The sequence below is a fragment of the Glycine max genome, chromosome 3 (assembly GCF_000004515.6).
Source record: "Glycine max cultivar Williams 82 chromosome 3, Glycine_max_v4.0, whole genome shotgun sequence".
In the NCBI taxonomy this organism is placed as follows: Eukaryota; Viridiplantae; Streptophyta; class Magnoliopsida; order Fabales; family Fabaceae; genus Glycine; species Glycine max.
Genome location: NC_016090.4, coordinates 35,680,495 through 35,699,972, shown reverse-complemented (window position 1 = coordinate 35,699,972; position 19,478 = coordinate 35,680,495). Strand labels below are relative to the sequence as shown.

General features: G+C 29.9%; 2 protein-coding genes across 2 annotated transcripts; both read right to left on the bottom strand.

Annotated features, from left to right (window-relative positions):
* Positions 1-5,316: 5,316 nt before the first annotated feature.
* LOC100789150 (protein STRICTOSIDINE SYNTHASE-LIKE 2) lies at positions 5,317-10,167 on the bottom strand. Its single transcript, XM_003521099.5, has 3 exons — positions 9,647-10,167; positions 6,469-6,741; positions 5,317-5,951 (listed from the first exon to the last, which is right to left on the bottom strand). Exons 1-3 carry the CDS (start codon positions 9,919-9,921, stop codon positions 5,351-5,353), a joined length of 1,149 nt encoding a protein of 382 aa, XP_003521147.1. The 5' UTR covers positions 9,922-10,167; the 3' UTR covers positions 5,317-5,350.
* Positions 10,168-14,795: 4,628 nt separating this feature from the next.
* On the bottom strand, positions 14,796-18,100 carry LOC100788609 (protein STRICTOSIDINE SYNTHASE-LIKE 10). Its single transcript, XM_003521098.5, has 3 exons — positions 17,642-18,100; positions 15,985-16,248; positions 14,796-15,527 (listed from the first exon to the last, which is right to left on the bottom strand). Exons 1-3 carry the CDS (start codon positions 17,923-17,925, stop codon positions 14,960-14,962), a joined length of 1,116 nt encoding a protein of 371 aa, XP_003521146.1. The 5' UTR covers positions 17,926-18,100; the 3' UTR covers positions 14,796-14,959.
* Between the last annotated feature and the right edge of the window lie 1,378 nt (positions 18,101-19,478).

The window sequence follows — 19,478 nt, the reverse complement described above, 5'->3', positions numbered from 1 at the left end:
ATAATAATAATAATAATAATTTCAAATGCTATTTCAAAGAGTGATTAAAAACTGTTATGGGTATCACTAATCGCATGAATCAATTGATATAAGATTGTTCCAGCTTAATCAAAGGTTTTGAGTTCAAGTTCTAAGTATGCATTTGCGTTAAATACTTAGAGAAAAACCTTTATTACTCATAGTAATTCTATCCATCTTGACCAAAATTATCTTCGGTATAGGATACCTATGATCTAGAGAAAAAAATTGTTATTAATTAGTAAGATAAATTTGAAATTTACTAAACAAGTTTGTAATTTACTAAGCAAATTTAGTTAGTAATTGGGTAAGGTTGTGTTTGATCAATTGCATCTTTAGTAAGTATACTACAAGCAAACACGTTTATTAAAATTTATAGATTAGTTTAAAAAATTTCTCACACACAACCTAAAAGATGTAATCAATCAAGCGCAATCTTAGCTAGTAGTATACTAACTAAATTTGCTTGTAAGTTGTAAGTGAGTTTGAGTATGACTTGAGTAAAATAATTGGAGATTTTTATGAGGACAACATTGGATAATGTAATATCCAATTCATCTTATCCCTACACCTACTAACTATATAAAAAATAATTAAATAAGTTGATTTTCTTATATTTTATAATTTTATGAGATTTGAAATATTTTGTTTAACTTTTCTCATATTAAACAACTAAAAAATCATCTCACTTTCTCTTCCTTTTTCTCTTCCTTTCATTCTTTTCACTCTTGGTCCTTTCATTGAGTGAAACTTCAATATTTGCTTCAACTATAGCTCTTTGATTCTTAGTTTCGTCTCACAATGCATATTTTTCTTTAGGCTTAAATATGTTGAAGATTCTTGAAATATATCTGAATTTTGCAACAGATCCTTGAAAATATTTTATTTCTCATTGGGTCCCTAAAACTTCAAAAGTTTTGTAGGAGATTTTTGTCGTTAGTCTCCGTCCAAAATATGATGACATGTCTATTAGTTGGGCACGTCAGTGATACACGTATGAAGTCATGTCAAACGTCCAAACACATGAACTACACGTCGATGTCCAAACGGGTGTGAAATACACCGTTGACACCATCATTGGCTTCCTCACCTCCCCCCCCCCCCCTTTCCACGACTCCACTGGCACTCTCTTCCCTCCCCACCTCCTCCCCCTTCCTCGATGAGTTCTCCGCTCGCCCCTCCTCCATGTACGAATTCTTTGTCGCCTCCTCCCTCTCCTTTCTCTCCCAATTTTGTTCCCAAATCCAAAACCCAAACTCAATTTCCACTAACCCTTTCTTTTCCCTCCTTGCACCAATCCATCACCCAAACAACTTTCACCCGATGCACCACTAGAACTTTGTGCAGCCAAGACCCAAACACCACTACCACCCAGATCTACCATGCCAGACTACCATCAATGTTGCCCCACTCACCCTCACGTTACCCATACGACCTTCACCAAACCACCACACGACCCAAACCATCGTGCGACCTTCATCTCTGTCTTTTTGCAGCGGCTTCCATCGCTGACTCGGATGCCACCGCTAAGTCCTTGAACACTTCAATGGAGTGCTGCCACTGATGCTAGGTGAACCCATGGTTAGAGGTGTAGGATTGGGCTCCAAAGATGCATGTTCAAATTTGGATTGGGTGCGATTTAACATGTGAGAATTACATGCAGAAATCCTATTGGTGGTGGTGATGTTGGATTTTGGATTTGAATTGTGTAGAGTTTGGGTTTTAAGCTCTTGTGGTTGAGTGGTTGGGATTGACTTTCACAAAGGAGGGGTTAGCTTGGACGAAGGTGGTATTTTGGGTTTTGGGATTGCCGGAGAAGGAGGAAGAACGAGGAAAGAAGAGAAGAGGGGAAGAAGGAAAAAGAAAAATGGGTGCAGACAATTTTTATTTAAATTAAATATAAAAGTAAAAAAAATCAAGTTTCACGTCATATCATTGATACCTTTGATGTGACTTTGCATATGTATTAGTGACGTGTCCAACTAACGAACACATTATTACGTTTTGGACATAAACTAACGATAGGGATCTCCCACAAAACTTTTGAAGTTTCAAGGATCCAATGAAAAAAAAAAAAAATTAAGAATCAGTTGCGAAGTTTGAATATTTCAGGAATGTCCAACATATTTGAGCCAATATCTAGTTTTAGTGTATTGTTGTTTTGTTTAGACTTGTGTTAGCCCAATCATTTGTTATCCTTATAGCTTTTTGAAACCACTCTTAAGGAAAAAATGGGTCTGATGTTATGCATGAATAAGCCACGTCTAATTCTTATATATTTCTCGACACAAAAATATCCGACATAAGAGAGACTATGTTATTTCAAATTTCAATACAAGGCATGTATAGGATTAACCAAATGTTTATGAAAATTTTCATTGAATTCATATATGAGAGAATAATTTATTTAACCAAAAAATTTATATTTGATTTTTACCGTTAATAAAAAAAATGTTATGTCAACAACAATCACATATCATAAATAAAATTAATTTCTAACATTATGAATTGAGGGAGACTCATAAATTCTGACCTAGGACCAAAAAATAAGTATTTATAAATCAAGAGCAAATACAAAATGATAATCAAACTGTATTTTTAAGAGAATCTATGAGAGTTTGAGTTCGGATTACTACTTATAATTAAGGAGAGCCTAAACTCTTCGAAAATATTATTCTCACCCAAAAAGGTGTGAGGATATCCTAAAAAAACTGCTTACAATTGTAGATTTTTTATTTTGAAAATTATTGATATATAACAATAGTTAATTATAATCTATTCACGCTAATTTACTCAAACGTTCACTAATTCGCTTATCTGGTCCTATCAAATCATCCATGCCAGAGCTAATAATTTCAGAATTAAATTGATTCATGTCCTTACTCTTGAAAAGAACTAGAAATTGATAGAACTAAATATTCAATCTAAGATGTAATTAACCAGTACTTTCTAGTTTCTTCACATCACATCCTTACGGGCCACTAAGTCTATTGATTTGGGCACAGAAGCCGCGAGTTAAACCCTTTATGTCCACTCATTTTCCTTTAGTATTTATCATATCACTTATTTGATTCACTGGTATCTATTCAATTAGAGTGTTTTTTTTATATATGTAAGAATAAAAACGGTATAAAAAATTTATAATAACTCATGTATTTTTATTTAATTAATTAAGTTAAAACTTTTTAGTAATTGAAATGTACTTATTCAAGAATAGCTTAATTATTCATTAACTCGTGTTAAATTTTTTTAGGAAAATATCTATAATCAAATATAAGAGAAAATGATTATTTTTTCTATTTTAAATGCATTATCTCTTTTAATTCATGGCTAATAATGCAAAAAATATTCGTTAATTATCATTCATTTGTTAACCTTCAAAAGAAAATAAATTTTCATTCATTCCAAAAATCTAATCCATTTGTTTGACTTTTCTTTTCTTTTAAAATAAAAAGTTCACATCTTTTCTTGATCTTTACTACACCCACATCTAAAATTTATCTAGGTGTAAAATTATATCTCCCACTCAAAATAAATGTCACATTTATATAAAAAAAATTATCCTAAAATAAATATCATACTTTCTTGATCATGTTTCCTACAATGACAAACTCAAATATCCAAGTGAAATCATGCAATTTTCAACAAAAGTATCAAGGATATGAATCATACAAAATTGCTTATATTTAGATTGTTTTTCTAATTGATTTCCTGTGACTAATACAAAACTCATGAAAAATAGCTTTTAAATATACATTAATTGTATATTTATCATCTTTCTAAGGTTGTGTCCAAAAATTATGAGGCTTAAGAAAAAAATTATATCTAAATATTAATCTAATATAACTTATTATTTTATTTTTCTTTTTCAACTACACAATTATTTAAATCTATCTATGTATTATATAAAACATAATTATTGACAGAAATTGTCAGTACATGTGTCACGCTCTGATGAAATTATTATTTAATCTTATTTTAATTAAATTTTAATTTTAATATATATATATAATTAAAATATTTGAATTTTAAGTTTTAAAAATATATTATTCATAAAAAATATTAATCTATATTTAGATCTATTTGTTTTATCCATTTTTTACTGGTCAAAATTTTAAATATAAACTTATAAAATATGTCATGCTATGAAAACAGTCACATGGATTTATAAAAATAAAATATGCATCAATTTATAAAAAGAAAAATAAAACTAGATGTAATTTCATAAGAATTAAGATTGAGGTCTAAAATTTATATTATTTTAAATATGAAAAGTTAGGTGTAGCATTATCTAGAACTCCACAGTACTATTGTGGGCTATAACTAATGGCCTAAGATGGGGCTACCGGAAGGTATTAGTACCAGTGGAAATTAACTCTAACAAATGTAGTTTGGTTGAGATGAGATGTTTGCCTATTATCTAATTTTGTTTAGTTATCTCAATAAAAAAGAACTTCATTAAATAAATTGATTTATTCCGTATTAATGTTATATTCATATAATTACTTTTGATGTGTGCGTGGCATGGGAGATCAACTTACACCAAAAATAATATTTTAAATTGGTGTAAGTTGATCTCTACTTGCAACATATGTATGAAACTAAAAAACAATATATGCACATCCACATGCTTTTGGTACTAAAAAGGTAAGGGTGTATACCTTATCAAAATCCAATAACATTTGCTTACACCTTCATTATTACGAGTATGTGTATCAATAAGCTACACATTAGAATGTAGATCATGCTAAGAAGGTCTCAGCTTTAGAATCGTCTTAGAATGACGTACATTCTAAGATCGTTCATGCCGCAAGACTGTCTTAGAATATAAGATATTCTAAGAATTTAGCGTCAAGACCGTCTTAGAATGACGTACATTCTAAGATGGGTTTGTCTTGGAGACCGTCTTAGAATGTATACTATTCTAAGACGATCTTGTGAATCGTTGTCGTAGACTCCAACGTTTTTACAACATTCGTTACAACGATCTCAAAATCAAAAATATATGTTTAAAATAACCATCATATAAACATGTTTTTTCACTAATGTACATATTCATCACAAGTACTTGAATTAGCATTCACTAGAAAATTATTTCTTTTTCTATAATTTTGATACAATTTCTATTAGAATTCGTAACAATTTCATTGGAAGACTCGACAGTGTCCTTACCTGTATTTTACTTCCGCAATATATGGAGAACTTCACAATGATGCAAGATTTTTTTTCACATATATAATATGATAGCCAAAGCCCGCATCCATTTCCTTTTTACTATGCAATCAAGAAACAAAAAAGTGAAAAACACTAAAATTTATATATAAAAAAATCTTCAAATCCGTTTGACTTGCCCTTCTACAACATGAATATTATACTTACCAACAAAAGGTGCATCTATGGATCCCACCCATAATATCCCATCTCTTTCCTCCACTTCACTAATAGACCTCCCTATGCTCCCATTTTTTTCGTTAACAATTTCTAATATATCACCCTGCTCACTTAGTCTAATTGCCATTCCATTACTCCTTTTTAGCTTAGCCAAATATGAATAAGCTTTTGGGATGTCCAAAGGAAGCCTAAGCAAAACTTTTCCAATCCAAGGATATGATAGAATCCATTGGATAATTTTTTCTCTTCTTGAGTAAATTCCCACCCAAAATCCTCCTCTTGGACTCCGTTTGATGTTGTCTGGGAAACCTGGTAGATCAGCAAAGACTTCCAAGGTTCCAGTTTTTGGTGTTTCTAGCCAATACCTTAATACTCTACAAGTTGTGGTCTCAATTATTAGGATATATTCACCATCTTTGCTTAATGCTACTCCATTTGCATAGGAGAGATTCTTTAGGAGAACGCTAACTTGTTCACTTTGTGGCTCATATTTCATTAGCATCCCCGTCTTATCTCTGCTTAGGATCAACGACATGTAATTCCTGCATTTTGCATATGACAAATATCATCAAAATCTTAAAGGGAAAATTTATTAATGTCTAACTGTGAGACCAAAAGAAAAAGATAAAGATAGAGGCATCAATTGCTTTTAGTCCCATTTTTTAATGTAAAAATAAGGATCCAAAAGTCTTTGATTAAAAATTCACTTTAATATGGAATAAAATGATTCAACAATGAGAAAAGGAAAATGCAAAAGAAGGTTGTTCGAACTTTTGGATTTCATTTAAATATGCTAGTGCTCATGTGCACTTTTGGAGTTGCACATGGATGATCACTAATAATAATTAGTGGCTTGAATTTTCATGATAGACATCCATTAATTTTCTAAATCCACCAATTAATTAATAATTTAGCTATATGGAGGATGGGTCATAAAAGATACTATTATAATTTAATTATAGAATATGAAGTGCGCATGCAAACAATACATAATTAGGGACTTTGGTATTAATTACTAGTTGAGAACATGAGTATTATTTTTTATTGAGAATTATTTACCTCCTCGGATATTTTGAACTACTACTGGTGAAGTACACTGCTCCAGTTCGTTGGTCAACATCCAAACCGTTAGTAAAAGCCAAGGGTTCACCTTCTATTGTTGATACGAGTCTTCTAGTAGTGCCACCATGGGGACCAACAACAACTAAGCCCTTGTAAGAATCAGCAATGTAAAGATCATTCGATAGTGTACTAAAGCACAAGCCTAGTGGACGCCCACACACGTGCTCTTTCTTGGAATGCTCATCACATGGTCCTCCACACTCTTCATCCCTGCCAAAAATACAACCTTATCAACCTTCCCATAATTACGACACATGTTGTTTGATAATGGGTTCTTGTTTTTTTTTTTTCCTTGAGTTATACAACTACTCATTCTATCATAAAATAATTTCTTTCCATACTAGTTTTTGAAACCCTATTTAAATTTGTTTTCTATTTTTTTTTTCATCAGATCATCATTTATCTTATTCCACACTTCTCTCTCTTCTCTTTCCTATCCTCCAATGGATGCAAATTTTCTAAAATACTTAAATTTTCTATCTTGTATATCGTGTTTTGTACAACAAATCATGGAAGATGCATGTCGAAAGGCACGTCTACAATAAAATACTTATTTCTTTCAGTTCTTTGTATAAGTTGTATTTTCACGTTAATTACTCGCATATAAATTGGGGAAATACGAACCAAACACACCGCAAGTTAACAGTAGTGAGTTTTTCAATAGGAAAGCACAGCAATAAAATTTAAATTTAGGATCTGTGTAAAAAGTATCAAACAAAATATATTTTAATTATTTGGTAACTTATATAACCTTTTATTACCAATATAAATATCTAAGTTTTGTTTTGAATTTATATTTTTGACATTTCATATGGATTTCATACGTATATAAGAATGAATTCTCACATTTCGAATTTTAAAATATCTCTATTGTGTTTGCTTAAGCTTTTAATAGTAAAGCAGAATTTGAAAGAAAGAAAAAATCCCGAAACACCTATCATTTATTAACCCTAGGAAGAAAGGACGACGAATGAAGAGAAAACAAAGAAGTTTTAATTTGGCCCCACCGTATCTTCGACAGGTAGTAAAAGAATAGTATTCCGTTAATTTTTGGCCTTTATCTTTTCATCACCAAACCAAAATTTCTCGACCAAGCATTCACAGTTCCACTCCTAAACATCAATATGCGGTTGTGGTACGCAATACTACAAGTCTATAACCTTTCCATTTTTTCTTCTAAACTTAAAAGTTGTATTAAGTGATTGGAATTTCTCCTGTTTTTTTTCTCTCTCTAATATCGACTATAATGAATAAAAAGTTTAGGTTGCATTAAGTGATTGCAATTATACCTTTTTTATTTTTCACCAATTTGGACCATAATGAATAAAAGTTTAGGTGAGATATTTTAATACTTACTTTTTATATACTGTATTTGTGTAGCCAAAAAACTCATTCCTAAATTTGTATTCATACGGATATTAATTATGGTGTTCATCTTTATACGCTTTAGCTAGGTACCTAAATATTATATTTAATCCCATTATTTTCATTTTAATTAAATAAAAATATCATTTCATATCTTAATTAGTAATAAAAATAACAAGTAAAATATTTAACTAAATTTAAACTTAACATGATAAATATTTAAATATATAATATAATTGTATAGTGCTTGTAACAAACAAAATAGCTTAAACAAAATTCAAATCTAACACAAAATAACTAATTTAGAAACTTGTAAGCCAAATGTTTGCAACTCCCCAAGATATGTAAAATAAAAATCATATATTAACACTTTCTATTTCATATATTAACACTTATTAGTTGCGTATAAAGATTTTTTAAGACTTTATGTGATATTAATTAATTATTTAAAATTTAATGTAATTTATAAAATACGTTGTGATATTTTTTTATGAATACTCATTAATGTAATATGTAAAGATAAAGGCGAAAATTATAAGCCTTTAAGTTAGTTAATTGAATTGAAAATGTATAATAAAATTAATTGATTAACTTATTGATAATATAAAAATGATGTAAAAATACATTAATTTCTTATATATGCAATTCATGTATATATACAGTGGTGGATCTAAGTTGGCTCCAAGGGGTGCACTTACACCCCCTCATTTTTTAAAATTCATTAAATTTATAAATAAAATTTTATATTTTTGTATTTTATTTTATCTATATTTATATAATTGAATACATTAATTTTATTTTTTATAATTTATCCCACTGACTTAGGGTCTTGGATTCGTCACTGTATATATATAATAATTAAAGTTTTAATATATTCATATTTAATTGATAAAAAAATTATTCAACCTCAACTTTTAATATGATGAATAAGAAATGATAGCAAATATTGCCAGTCGTATGATAAAAGGCTAAATCACCCTAAGGCTATGCACTGTATCTATTCTTACTTCTTAGGCTATATATAATTTTAGTATTATCCAACTTTTGAAGGGAAAAAGTTTTTGTTTTGAGAGGATATATCGTCATCGATTAATTAGAAGCAAAAAAAATTTAAAAAGTCAGACTCTGATGAAAAGGAAAAGTGGTCTTAGGCGTCTCCCCTCGCACAAGAAGGGAAATAAAATAGTTTGAACAACTAGAATGTCAATTTGTCACTCAAAAGATAAAAAAGATTCAGCAACCTGCATTCCTATGATGCTTGGAGAAACAAAAGTTTGAACATCTGGTATGTCAATTTGTCACTCATAAAAACTAGAAACATTCACCAACTCTGCATTCCTATCGTGCTTATAGAAACAAATGCGTCTTTAGAAGCCCTCAATATGAACCAACTCTTAATTACAACATCTGAATTTTTTTAATCCATAAGAATTAAACAAGATTTACAAAATTACACTCATACATTTTATTTAACCAATTAAATTAGATCCCTTAGTTATAACATGTGAATTTGGTCTTATTTATTTATTGATTGATTTGTTAGCTAGTAATAGAAGTAATTTTCAAAGGTTTGATTTAATATGTTTCAAAGTATGACGTAATTTGAATGTTTAGTTATTTTGGCCTGTGTTTAAATATAACCATGAGTCCACACCAGTAGGTTTACAAGTTTAAATAAGGCAGGCAATCAACTTCACCAGTAGGTTTCCAATTTTTGAAATGAAGAGAGAGAAAGAGAGAGAAGGCGCACCAGTGTGAAGAAGAAGCAATAGCGGAAAAGTTGAGCCAACGATTCTGCGTTTGGTGCCATTTGATGATTCTACCGTCAGAAACGCCGGTGTAAGGGCCTTCGCCGCGAGGATCGAAGGAGAAGCTCTCCGGTCCGACGGCGCCGTCAATCGGAACGGCCTCGAACTGCCAACCCTTGGCCTCCGATTGGCCAACCCCGCCGCGCATGTGCGCAACCCAAGCGGTGACGACAATCGCCGCGACAACTGCCGCGAAGTGTAGCTGCTGGCGCCTCATGGTCGATATTAGAGAGAGAGAGAGGAGAGGAGAAGGATAAGTGGCGAGAATTGTTGTTTGTTTGGTTTGGTGCCACTAATGGCAATAGCGCAATATCAATGCCTGCGCTAAGCTGCGGATTCTGACCTATCCGAGGATTTCATGTAAACTAACATTAAATTCAGATGCATAATAAATAATTTACCACATTATTTTTATGATGGAAAATGTTTGATAGGTAGAGGGAAGTAAGAGATGTTTGTTAAGTGTTTGAAATCAAAAGTAATGTGTGCCATACAAAAATATTATTGAACTTGTAGATTAATTAATATAAAATTATTTCAGTTTAACTTTAACTAATGATATGTACAGAAACATTTTATCATTTTTAGAAATTTTATCTAATTAAAGTAAAATTATTTCTCATTAAAGATATTGAAGAAGTGGATAAAAAAATCGTCAAAAATTTTGTGACAACTCTTAAAGACTTAAACTAAAAAGAATCTTGCTGGAAAATTTCTGACAATTTATTAACAGTCAGTTTTTTTGACAAACTGAACATTATTCGCGATTATTAGTTAAAATAAAAATAATTTTATGTTAATTAATCTATACACTTAATAATATTTTATTATTTTAAATTAAATTAATGATATATTTTAAAACAAATGACAAAATTTAGATTATCAAGAATTAACTCAATGACCTAAAAATAGGAAAGTCACGGTACGGTGGCTTTGGTTTGGCGTCACAATCAATCACAAAGTCGCCGAATCCTCTCCGAGCATTACTCTTCTACGATTTGTTTTTTTATTTACTATTTTATGATTGAATAAATTAATGAATAAAGTCTTTGGATATAACTATGCATTAAACAAATTAAAATTTAATTATACTCGACTCCATTTTAGTGTTTATCTTTTTTTCAACTTGAATCAACCCGATAAATTTGATAAACTATTTTTTAGAAAAATAACTATATATTGAGAGCGTAAAGAATTTTTCTATCGTCCTTCTTTAAAAAAAAAATAAAAAACTGTTTATTATTGATAAGTTCATTAATTTTTATAAATTTATTATAATTTTATGGTTAAGTTTGTGTTTTGGTCCTTTAGTTTATTATTTAAGTTTGATTAAGTCTTTTCATTTTTTTTAATCAATTTTATTTTTAAATTTTTAAAATTGATTCAATTTAATCATTTCGTGTAGATTAAATTCATAGTGTTTGAAAATATGTGTTTTGTGATAAATTAAAACCACTGAGTGGTGTTTAAGTTAAATTATTTTTAAATTAAATAAAATGCGATTTTTTAACTTCATTGACCTAATTTAGATGGTAGAACCAAATTGAATCTAAAAAATAAATTGGATGAACAAAAAATAATTTAACCTAATTTTATAGCAAAAATAAGTTATGCATTGATATACAAAACAATTTTATATCATCATCAATATATATATGAAAAATTTATTGATATTTATTATGACTATTTTAAAAAATCATATCATCGAATATTTTGTGATTAAATGAGAATACAAACTTATTTTACAATAATAATGCATGATCATTAAATTTAATTTTCTATTGGCTTATTTTACAATATCATTGCAAAGAAATTAAACTCCTATTTTTTAATTTTTATAATAATATGTTTTAATTAAACTTCAGCACTAATAGTGTGTTAATAAGTTAATTTGATTATTATGCTATTTTTATTCATAATTTGGATTAAAAAAATTGATGAGATGTCTAAAGTGATATTTAATGAACCAACTAAATATTAAATAAAATAAATAATTAGTCATTAAAGAACAAGATATTTTATTATCTTGTATTAATATAAAATTAAGAATTGATTTTATATAGATATTATAAATGAGTGGAGATAAAAACTTATGACAAATTAAAAATTATTTTACATTATAATTAAATGATTTTATTCAACATGCATGATAATTAATATGATTTGTTTGATCAAATTAGTAAAACATTATAAGTCAAAGGCTACTAAAATAAATTTGTAACACAATTAAAATAGTTATAAATATAAAAAATGCTTAAAATAAGGAGAGTAAATTTGTGAAATGACATAATAAAAAACAAAAAATACAATTAAGTCTTTAATTTTTATAATTAACCTCTTTTAATTTTTCCGTTTGGCTCCGTTCCTGAACTTAAGAGTATAAATACAAAAAAGAAAATATTAATTATGTTTCTAAACTGATTAATAGTATGCAGTTGGTATTGTTAGCTAGTAATCATGTTTGATTAGAATTTTAACTAAAAAATTAAAAATTTAACCTACTTGTTTTCACAATAGATTATGAAATTGTGAAAATAAAGTAATTAAACACAAGTAATTAATATATTAAAGTTAAAATTGAATATTATCTAAAATTAATCTTTGATGAAAATAATTTTGGATTAAATTTTATTTATTTTCCTGATAAATCAGGAAATTAAAAAAAAATAGGTTTATGAATTACTGAACTATTCATGGAATGGAATTATGTTTCAATTTGGCATTGACCTCAATCATCTGATCCAACCAGGCAAGAAACTGATAACATGACAAATCAATTAAATTAAGGAAGAGAAAGCTGAAAACGATAATTTGGCCCCACCCTGTCTTCCAAAAGTATTAAAACTATGGTATTTTATTTCCTTTCCCATCCTCACCAATAAGCTGTACGCCAAACAGACAACTATAGCATTTTTTATATTCTAACTATTGGTTCTCATCCAGACTCAATTAATTACTTATTATAATTAAAAATAGTTAATTTAATTAATAGTATTAAATTTATTTAATTTTATATTTTTTTTCAAAATTACCTTTAACGTTAATAAGACAATCTCTTTTTTTCAAATGTTTTTATTTACTTTAATTCTTTTAATCTCTTTTATTAGTATTATATTTGTGGCTTTAATTTTTATTGGTTATGAAGGTAAAAAAAAAACAAAGTAAGATTCTCAAAATTATCTTCATACAAGACAAAGTTAAACTCTCAAATAGCTTAAAGATTAATATGTTCCACCTATTATTTTTTGAACTTAGAAAACTAATTCATAATTGAGGGTATTTTATAAAAAAAATATTTTTCCTAACACTCTTGTCAAAGATTTTATTTTAAAAAAAACGTTATTCTAATTTATCCATAGAGAGGAATAGTGAATCTAAAAATTTATCCAATTATATGGTAGCCACTCTTATTTCTAACTTCTCCCAAGTTTTGGTCATCCTACCCTAGTTTGTGGGATCTCTCAAGCCTAAACCTTCATTCTTCTATAGTTCTATATCTGTCATTTGACCAAAGCCTATGTGGTGTAAAGTGGAATAATTTTAAGAGGTGTATTCGATTAAGACTTTAAATGATTTTAAAAAAATTATAAAAGAGGTGTATTAAATTAAGATTTTAAATGATTTAAAAAAAATATAAAAAAATCTTGTAATATTTAATTATGATTTTTAAATAGTATAAATAAGTTTTGTGATATTCAATTAAAACTTTTAAGATTTTGTAAGGAAGACAACAAAATCCAATTATATTTAATTAGAATTTTTTATAACTTATAAAAAGCTTTTTGGTATTAAAAAAATATAAATTTTGATTGATTGTTTTTTAAGAAGAATTTTATTTGACTTTTGAATATAAATCATCTATCAAATAATCTCACCAAAATCTTTAAGGATTTTGCTAGATTTTTTTTCCTATTGGTTACTTGACTTTCTTTTCTTTCATCACACATACTTTCTTCTCTCTTTAATATTCTTCAAGATGTGTGTGTTATATATTTTTCATGTCCTTTTGAAATAAAAAATGTCAAATATATTCTCCCCTCTTCACTTTTCTCTTTATTTTCTAAATTAAATTAATGTTTGTCTTATGTGTTAAAACTAATCATATTTTTCTTATATTAATTATGTTCATCACTTGTTCGACATAATATTTTTGTGACCGTCATTCTTAATTTTGTTATCGCATAACTTAGTAACTCTCCTACCAATTTTTCACTCTCATTGCTCTCACTATTCTATTGTTCAAATTCATAAGTGAAAATGAGAAAATGCTATTGTAAGAAATGTTAGTATCGGAGAACATAAAGTTAGAATCAATATAGTTATTAAAAGATTAAAAAAATTATATTGATTTTACTTTTTTTACCCAAACCTTATCATCTATTATCATTTTTTTCACCAACTCTTGTCATTTTGAATGTATTTTTAAAAATTCACAAATCCTTTTAAATCTTATAAATTTATAAAGTCTTTTCAAATTCTTTAAATTTTCATGAAATAAATCCATTAAAATACAAACTATCATAAAAGTCTTGTAAAGAAATTTGATAAGTCATAATACTTTTACATAATCTTTAAAATTCACCAAAAACTTTTTTTATGCTAAAATAATATTTTAAAATCCTAATCCAATATATTCCTAAGATTTCAAATTTTGTTTTTCAATTTGAAATCATTTGTTATTTTAAGAATATTATCCTATCTTGATTTATTTTATTCTAATAAATATATATATATATATATATATATATATATATATATATTTATAATTTTTTTATCCATAATAATAAAGAATAGGTTTTAGAGGATTCACATTAACTAGTGCATCCTATTCAACTTAAAAAGAAACTACTTGTCAATCATGGTGCTTATTAATCTCCTCCTCATTTTTTATTCTTTTATTCAGAAATACTGAAAAACAGTCACGACAATGCCTATTCCCCTCTAGTTACCATCTTAAGGTACTGTATTTGATTATGCTTAGTCCTCTCTTCTATTTCATTGAAGTGCATTCATCTAGCAAGTGTAATATATCCACCACTTGGCAAAAAAGATTAGAAAGAATTTTGCAAAACTGTTTTGTGCATCTGTCCATTAAGTTTAACGTAGTGTTTTATTAATAATGAACACAGTAAAAACTAGCCTCATCAACCACTCAAAGCAATTCACAATTCTACATAATCTGCATACGCAATAACTACATCTTATTTGGAAAAGGTGATCCAAAACAGTACCATCTAGTCATCCATGATACACTCTTATAAACCATAAATGCCAATGAAAGGCATCAACACTGATGCAATCCAAAGCTTCCCATCTTTCTCTTCCACTTCACTGATGAACTTCAAGGTCTTCCCATCACAATCTTCCAAGACTTCTAATATCTCTCCTTTATCACTCAGCTTTACAGCAGCAGCATGAGGCTTCCACCCTGCAAATGATGTGTGCAGCTGCTTGAAATTAAATCCAATCTTAAGCAATGCCTTTCCCACCCAAGGATTGGAAGAAACCCACTTCGCGAAAGGGCTTCTCTTTGCATGCAGAGCCACCCAGAAATGCCCTTCTGAATTTCTTCTAATATTGTCTGGGAAACCAGGCAGAACCGCAAATGTATCCACTTGGCCAGCCTTAGGTCCACCAAGCCAAAGCTGCAAGATCCTGCAAGTAGCGGTTTCTGCTACCAGAACAAATGAGCCGTCTTTGCTTAAGGCAACACCATTGGGAAAAGCAAGGTCACGTAATAAGATCGTCACTTCTTTTGTTGACTTGTGGTATTTCATTAACCGGCCGGTCTTGTCTCCACCAAGGAGTACAAGCATAAATTGCCTGCAAACAAAAGTGGCCAAAATTTAGATTAAAAATTCTACACAAATTAAATTTTTTCTATCAGTAATTAAATTTTATAGTTCTCATATAGAAGTATGCCCTCAAAAATATACATGTCAAAAATATTATGCTGGAAATCAGAACAGAAAACATATCTACATAAATTTTGAGGGAAAAATGCAAATTCCACAAATATTATTTTCGTTGAACAACAGAACAAGTGATTACTTTGTTAGATAAAATTGACTCATACTTCAGTTTATATTCCCCTACATACCACAGGGTTGAACATTCCAAACCAGGATATGAATAAGGGAATATTTTGTTTTTCCATCAATTTCATTTTTCATACACTGAAGTGCTAGGGAACAATCATAAGAACTATTACATATTAATTAGGAAAATGCAAACACACTTCCACCATAGAAAGGAAGATATGCGTTTGTGATGAACTTACCTTCTCTGGAAGATTGTGGTTGAATCAGTGAAGTATATCACGTCTGCATCTTCACTGATGTCCATGTCATTGGTGAATTGCAAGGGCTGACCTTCAACTTCTGTTACCACTTCGGTGGCCAAACCCCCTGTAGACCCCACTACTTTTAGGCCTAGGTAGGCATCAGCAATGTACAGATCTCCACTTTTCTTATCAAATCTTAGTCCTAATGGCCTCCCACAAATGTGCTCCAACTCTGGTGCAAATGGGCGTACACAGTCCGACCTTGAAAATCAGGCAACTAAACTCATTAAATTCATAAGAAAAATTAAAAGTATCCTAATAGTATGAGTTACAATGTCAGATCTAATATCCTGACATTTAAACAAAATTATCAGCATAATCCCATGCTACACACCTCTGATAGAAAAACATTCATTTCAATAATAACTTAATGGGGGGGAAAATGACAGAAGTTTTTTTATTATCGTCTCATCAGAATACTAACAGGAACAATCATTCATGCGCAATTTGAAAGAGTCAAAGAGTATTGATGAAACAGACAGGGAGTTAGGTATCCAAGGTTGCATGCTCAAACAATGCTATGGCCACCATATGGAACCAAAGGCAGAACACATACATTTAGTTTTTAGTTTTTTACCTTCCCTCTAGCCTCTTGAAATAAGACCTTACACTTACTAAGATGCAACACCTACCAGGCAAAATTTCCCTCAAAGCATATAACTTAGAAGATAGACATAATGATCATTGTGTTAGAGCAAGTCTCCAGTATCAGAAGGTTTGCAAAACAAATAACACAGCTAAAGTCTAAAGAAGAAAGCTATTTATTCTCCATGACTCCTTCAATTTGAATTATTTCAGAAAAAGCATGCTGCTACAACAAAGGTGCTTCACACTTTTACAACCTGCCCCCATTTCTTTGTTCAATACTCAATAATAGTTGACGCGGTAAATGGACCTTTCTTCAAGGGAACAATAATCAGCTCAGAAAATTGGTCTAACTCTTAAGGCTCCAAGTAAACAAACTTATATGTAAGCACTTAGGAAATAAGAAGATAAAATGAGTTAAGTTTCTCTTATAAGCTAAAATCAAGGAGCATAAGTTAATTTCAGCTTACAGGAGAAGCTCAATTCATTTTACCTGCTTATTTTGATCCTCCTATAAGTGCTTATAAAAAAAATTATCCAATCAAGACCTAATGCAGTAACTATCATAATCTCTATAGTACCTTAAAATATGCAATCCTCATGGTTAAAAATAGTAAAGACAAATCATTCTCAATGACTCAATCCAATCATCCATGCTCAATTCCTTGTCCAATTCAAACGAACTACAACCACCCCAACCCAACCCACCAAAAATTAGGTATCCAAAGTTGACACTCTAACGTAAAAATAAAACCTTCATTCTAAAAAACCAATTAAACCCTCAGCAACACAATAACATGATAAAGAAAGCGTAAACACCAAAAGGGGTTGTAATAGTAATAATATAAAGGTGTTAAATATCGGGTCGCGTAGGGATTTCGTCACGTTAATTGACATCACGAACAAATGCAGAGGATGCGGTCACGAACAGTTAAAAAACGCCTAAAACAAGATGGCAAGACCGTTTATTAAAACCTTATAAACTATAAAGAATTATAAAAAAAAGTACCTATTGGAACTGGTGACAGCAAATTCAGTCCAACCTCGCTCTTCCCCTTCCCACTTGAGAATCCGGCCATCGGCGACGCCGGTGTAGGGCCCTCCGCCGTCAGCGTCGAAGACAAGACTCTCCGGCCCGACGGCTCCGGTGACATGGAGTAACCGAGCAGCGTGAAGGTGGTCCTTCGAGCCCGGAATCTCAGGCGGAGAAAACAGGGTTTGAGGGCTCAACAAGGAGAAGGTGATAGCCAAGAGTGCAAGCAAGGCTGCACCTGCAGCAAGCCCTGTGTTCATAGTGGCCAAATTGCACAAGTGTATTGAACCAACGAGACTCTATGTTTCCTTGTCCCTTCACACTTTAACATCAAGTTTCAAACACACCCAACTCGTTTCTCAACATGTGTCGCAGGCTAACGTGTGCCAAATAATTCTTCCTCAGATTTTTTTTTTTTTAAATTGGTGAATGACCATTTTGTCATATGGATGATAATTAAATCCTTACAAAATATAAATTTTAATTTAATAACATATAAAAATTACAATGATTATACTATGCGTATAGCTTGATAATAAATTAATACTTAAATTTTTATAGCAATATTAAATTAATTATTAAAAATACAATATAATATCAAATTATCCTTAAATATTATATTTAATTAAAAATAATCATATGAAACTAATGATAAGATGTCAAGGTTGCACTTCTTACGCAAAGATTAAATCACAATTTTTGTTTTTGACTAAATTATCACTTACCTGCACATTCAGATACTAGAATCTAAAATAGTCATTTACTGCCGTTTTTAAATAAGTAATAAAGGAAATAAAATTGTTTAGGTGGACCGATAATGTTACTAACGTTTGCACGTGTTTTTGTGCCTGCCCATTAAATGTCCTTTTCACGTTTGGTTTCCTGCTTGTGCTGACTATTATTTTTTCTATGTACTGTACCTGTTACCTGCTGACCGGGTCATGCGATCCAAGTCCCAGTTCAATGTTAAATTGATTAGGTTGGTTTTGGTAGAAAACGTAGTACCACCCACTTTGAAGCCCATGTCGGTCTTCCTAGACAGGCCCAAATAAATGAAATAATAGTAATTATACGTGGCTGACTTGTTTTCTCACTTGAGTCCTTTGTCTAGCTGAAGTTTTATGTAAAGTGTGTGTTTGGTTGTATAATGATGGCAGATATTTATGGTACATTATGGCTGTGTTTGGGTTAGTAATTCTTATAATAAATTATGCAATTAAGAGAAAACAAATACAATTATGTCAAATGAAACAAATGATATGATAGAGAAAGATAAACACACAAATATTATTATTTTATAAAATTGTTGTATGAGCTATTAATTATAAGAATAAACTTAATAGTCAAAGGAGATGAAATGAAGAGTGAGATACAATGGAAGAACATGATGGTGGTGATTACCTACAAATTCTTTATGCTCGAGTCAATGGTAAAATGAAGAGAGTGAGTGGTGAAAAGATTTCAAATATTACCTACATTTAGGTGGAAAAGTCATTGGCAAGGTCGATCCAACAAGGAAGAGGACCTAAAACAAATTTAAAAAGAAAACTTTTATTAAAAAAAGAGTTATATGTTGAATCTTTTTGTTAATATATGTGACATTTTTTACTTTATAAAAATCAATAACAAATATTTTTTTTATTGGTAAGCCTAAAACATAAGTGTAGTTGTTTTATCATTAGGCCAATTTAGGTCGATGGATTATGTGACAGTTAGTTACTGCACATGGCTAATGTAACAGGTTAGATCAACAAGAGAGATTGTTGCATCAATATGACAGGATATCAGGGTACTATAATTTTCATGAGCTGAA

Excerpts from the sequence above, each read along its gene's own strand:
- LOC100788609 (XM_003521098.5), bottom strand. The coding sequence starts at position 17,925 with ATGAACACAGGGCTTGCTGCAGGTGCAGCCTTGCTTGCACTCTTGGCT. Across the intron at positions 16,249-17,641 it reads GCTGTCACCAGTTCCAATAG|GTCGGACTGTGTACGCCCAT; the intron begins GTACTTTTTTTT and ends CTGATTTTCAAG. Across the intron at positions 15,528-15,984 it reads ACCACAATCTTCCAGAGAAG|GCAATTTATGCTTGTACTCC; the intron begins GTAAGTTCATCA and ends TTTTGTTTGCAG.
- LOC100789150 (XM_003521099.5), bottom strand. The coding sequence starts at position 9,921 with ATGAGGCGCCAGCAGCTACACTTCGCGGCAGTTGTCGCGGCGATTGTC. Across the intron at positions 6,742-9,646 it reads ATTGCTTCTTCTTCACACTG|GGATGAAGAGTGTGGAGGAC; the intron begins GTGCGCCTTCTC and ends TATTTTTGGCAG. Across the intron at positions 5,952-6,468 it reads AGTTCAAAATATCCGAGGAG|GAATTACATGTCGTTGATCC; the intron begins GTAAATAATTCT and ends TGCAAAATGCAG.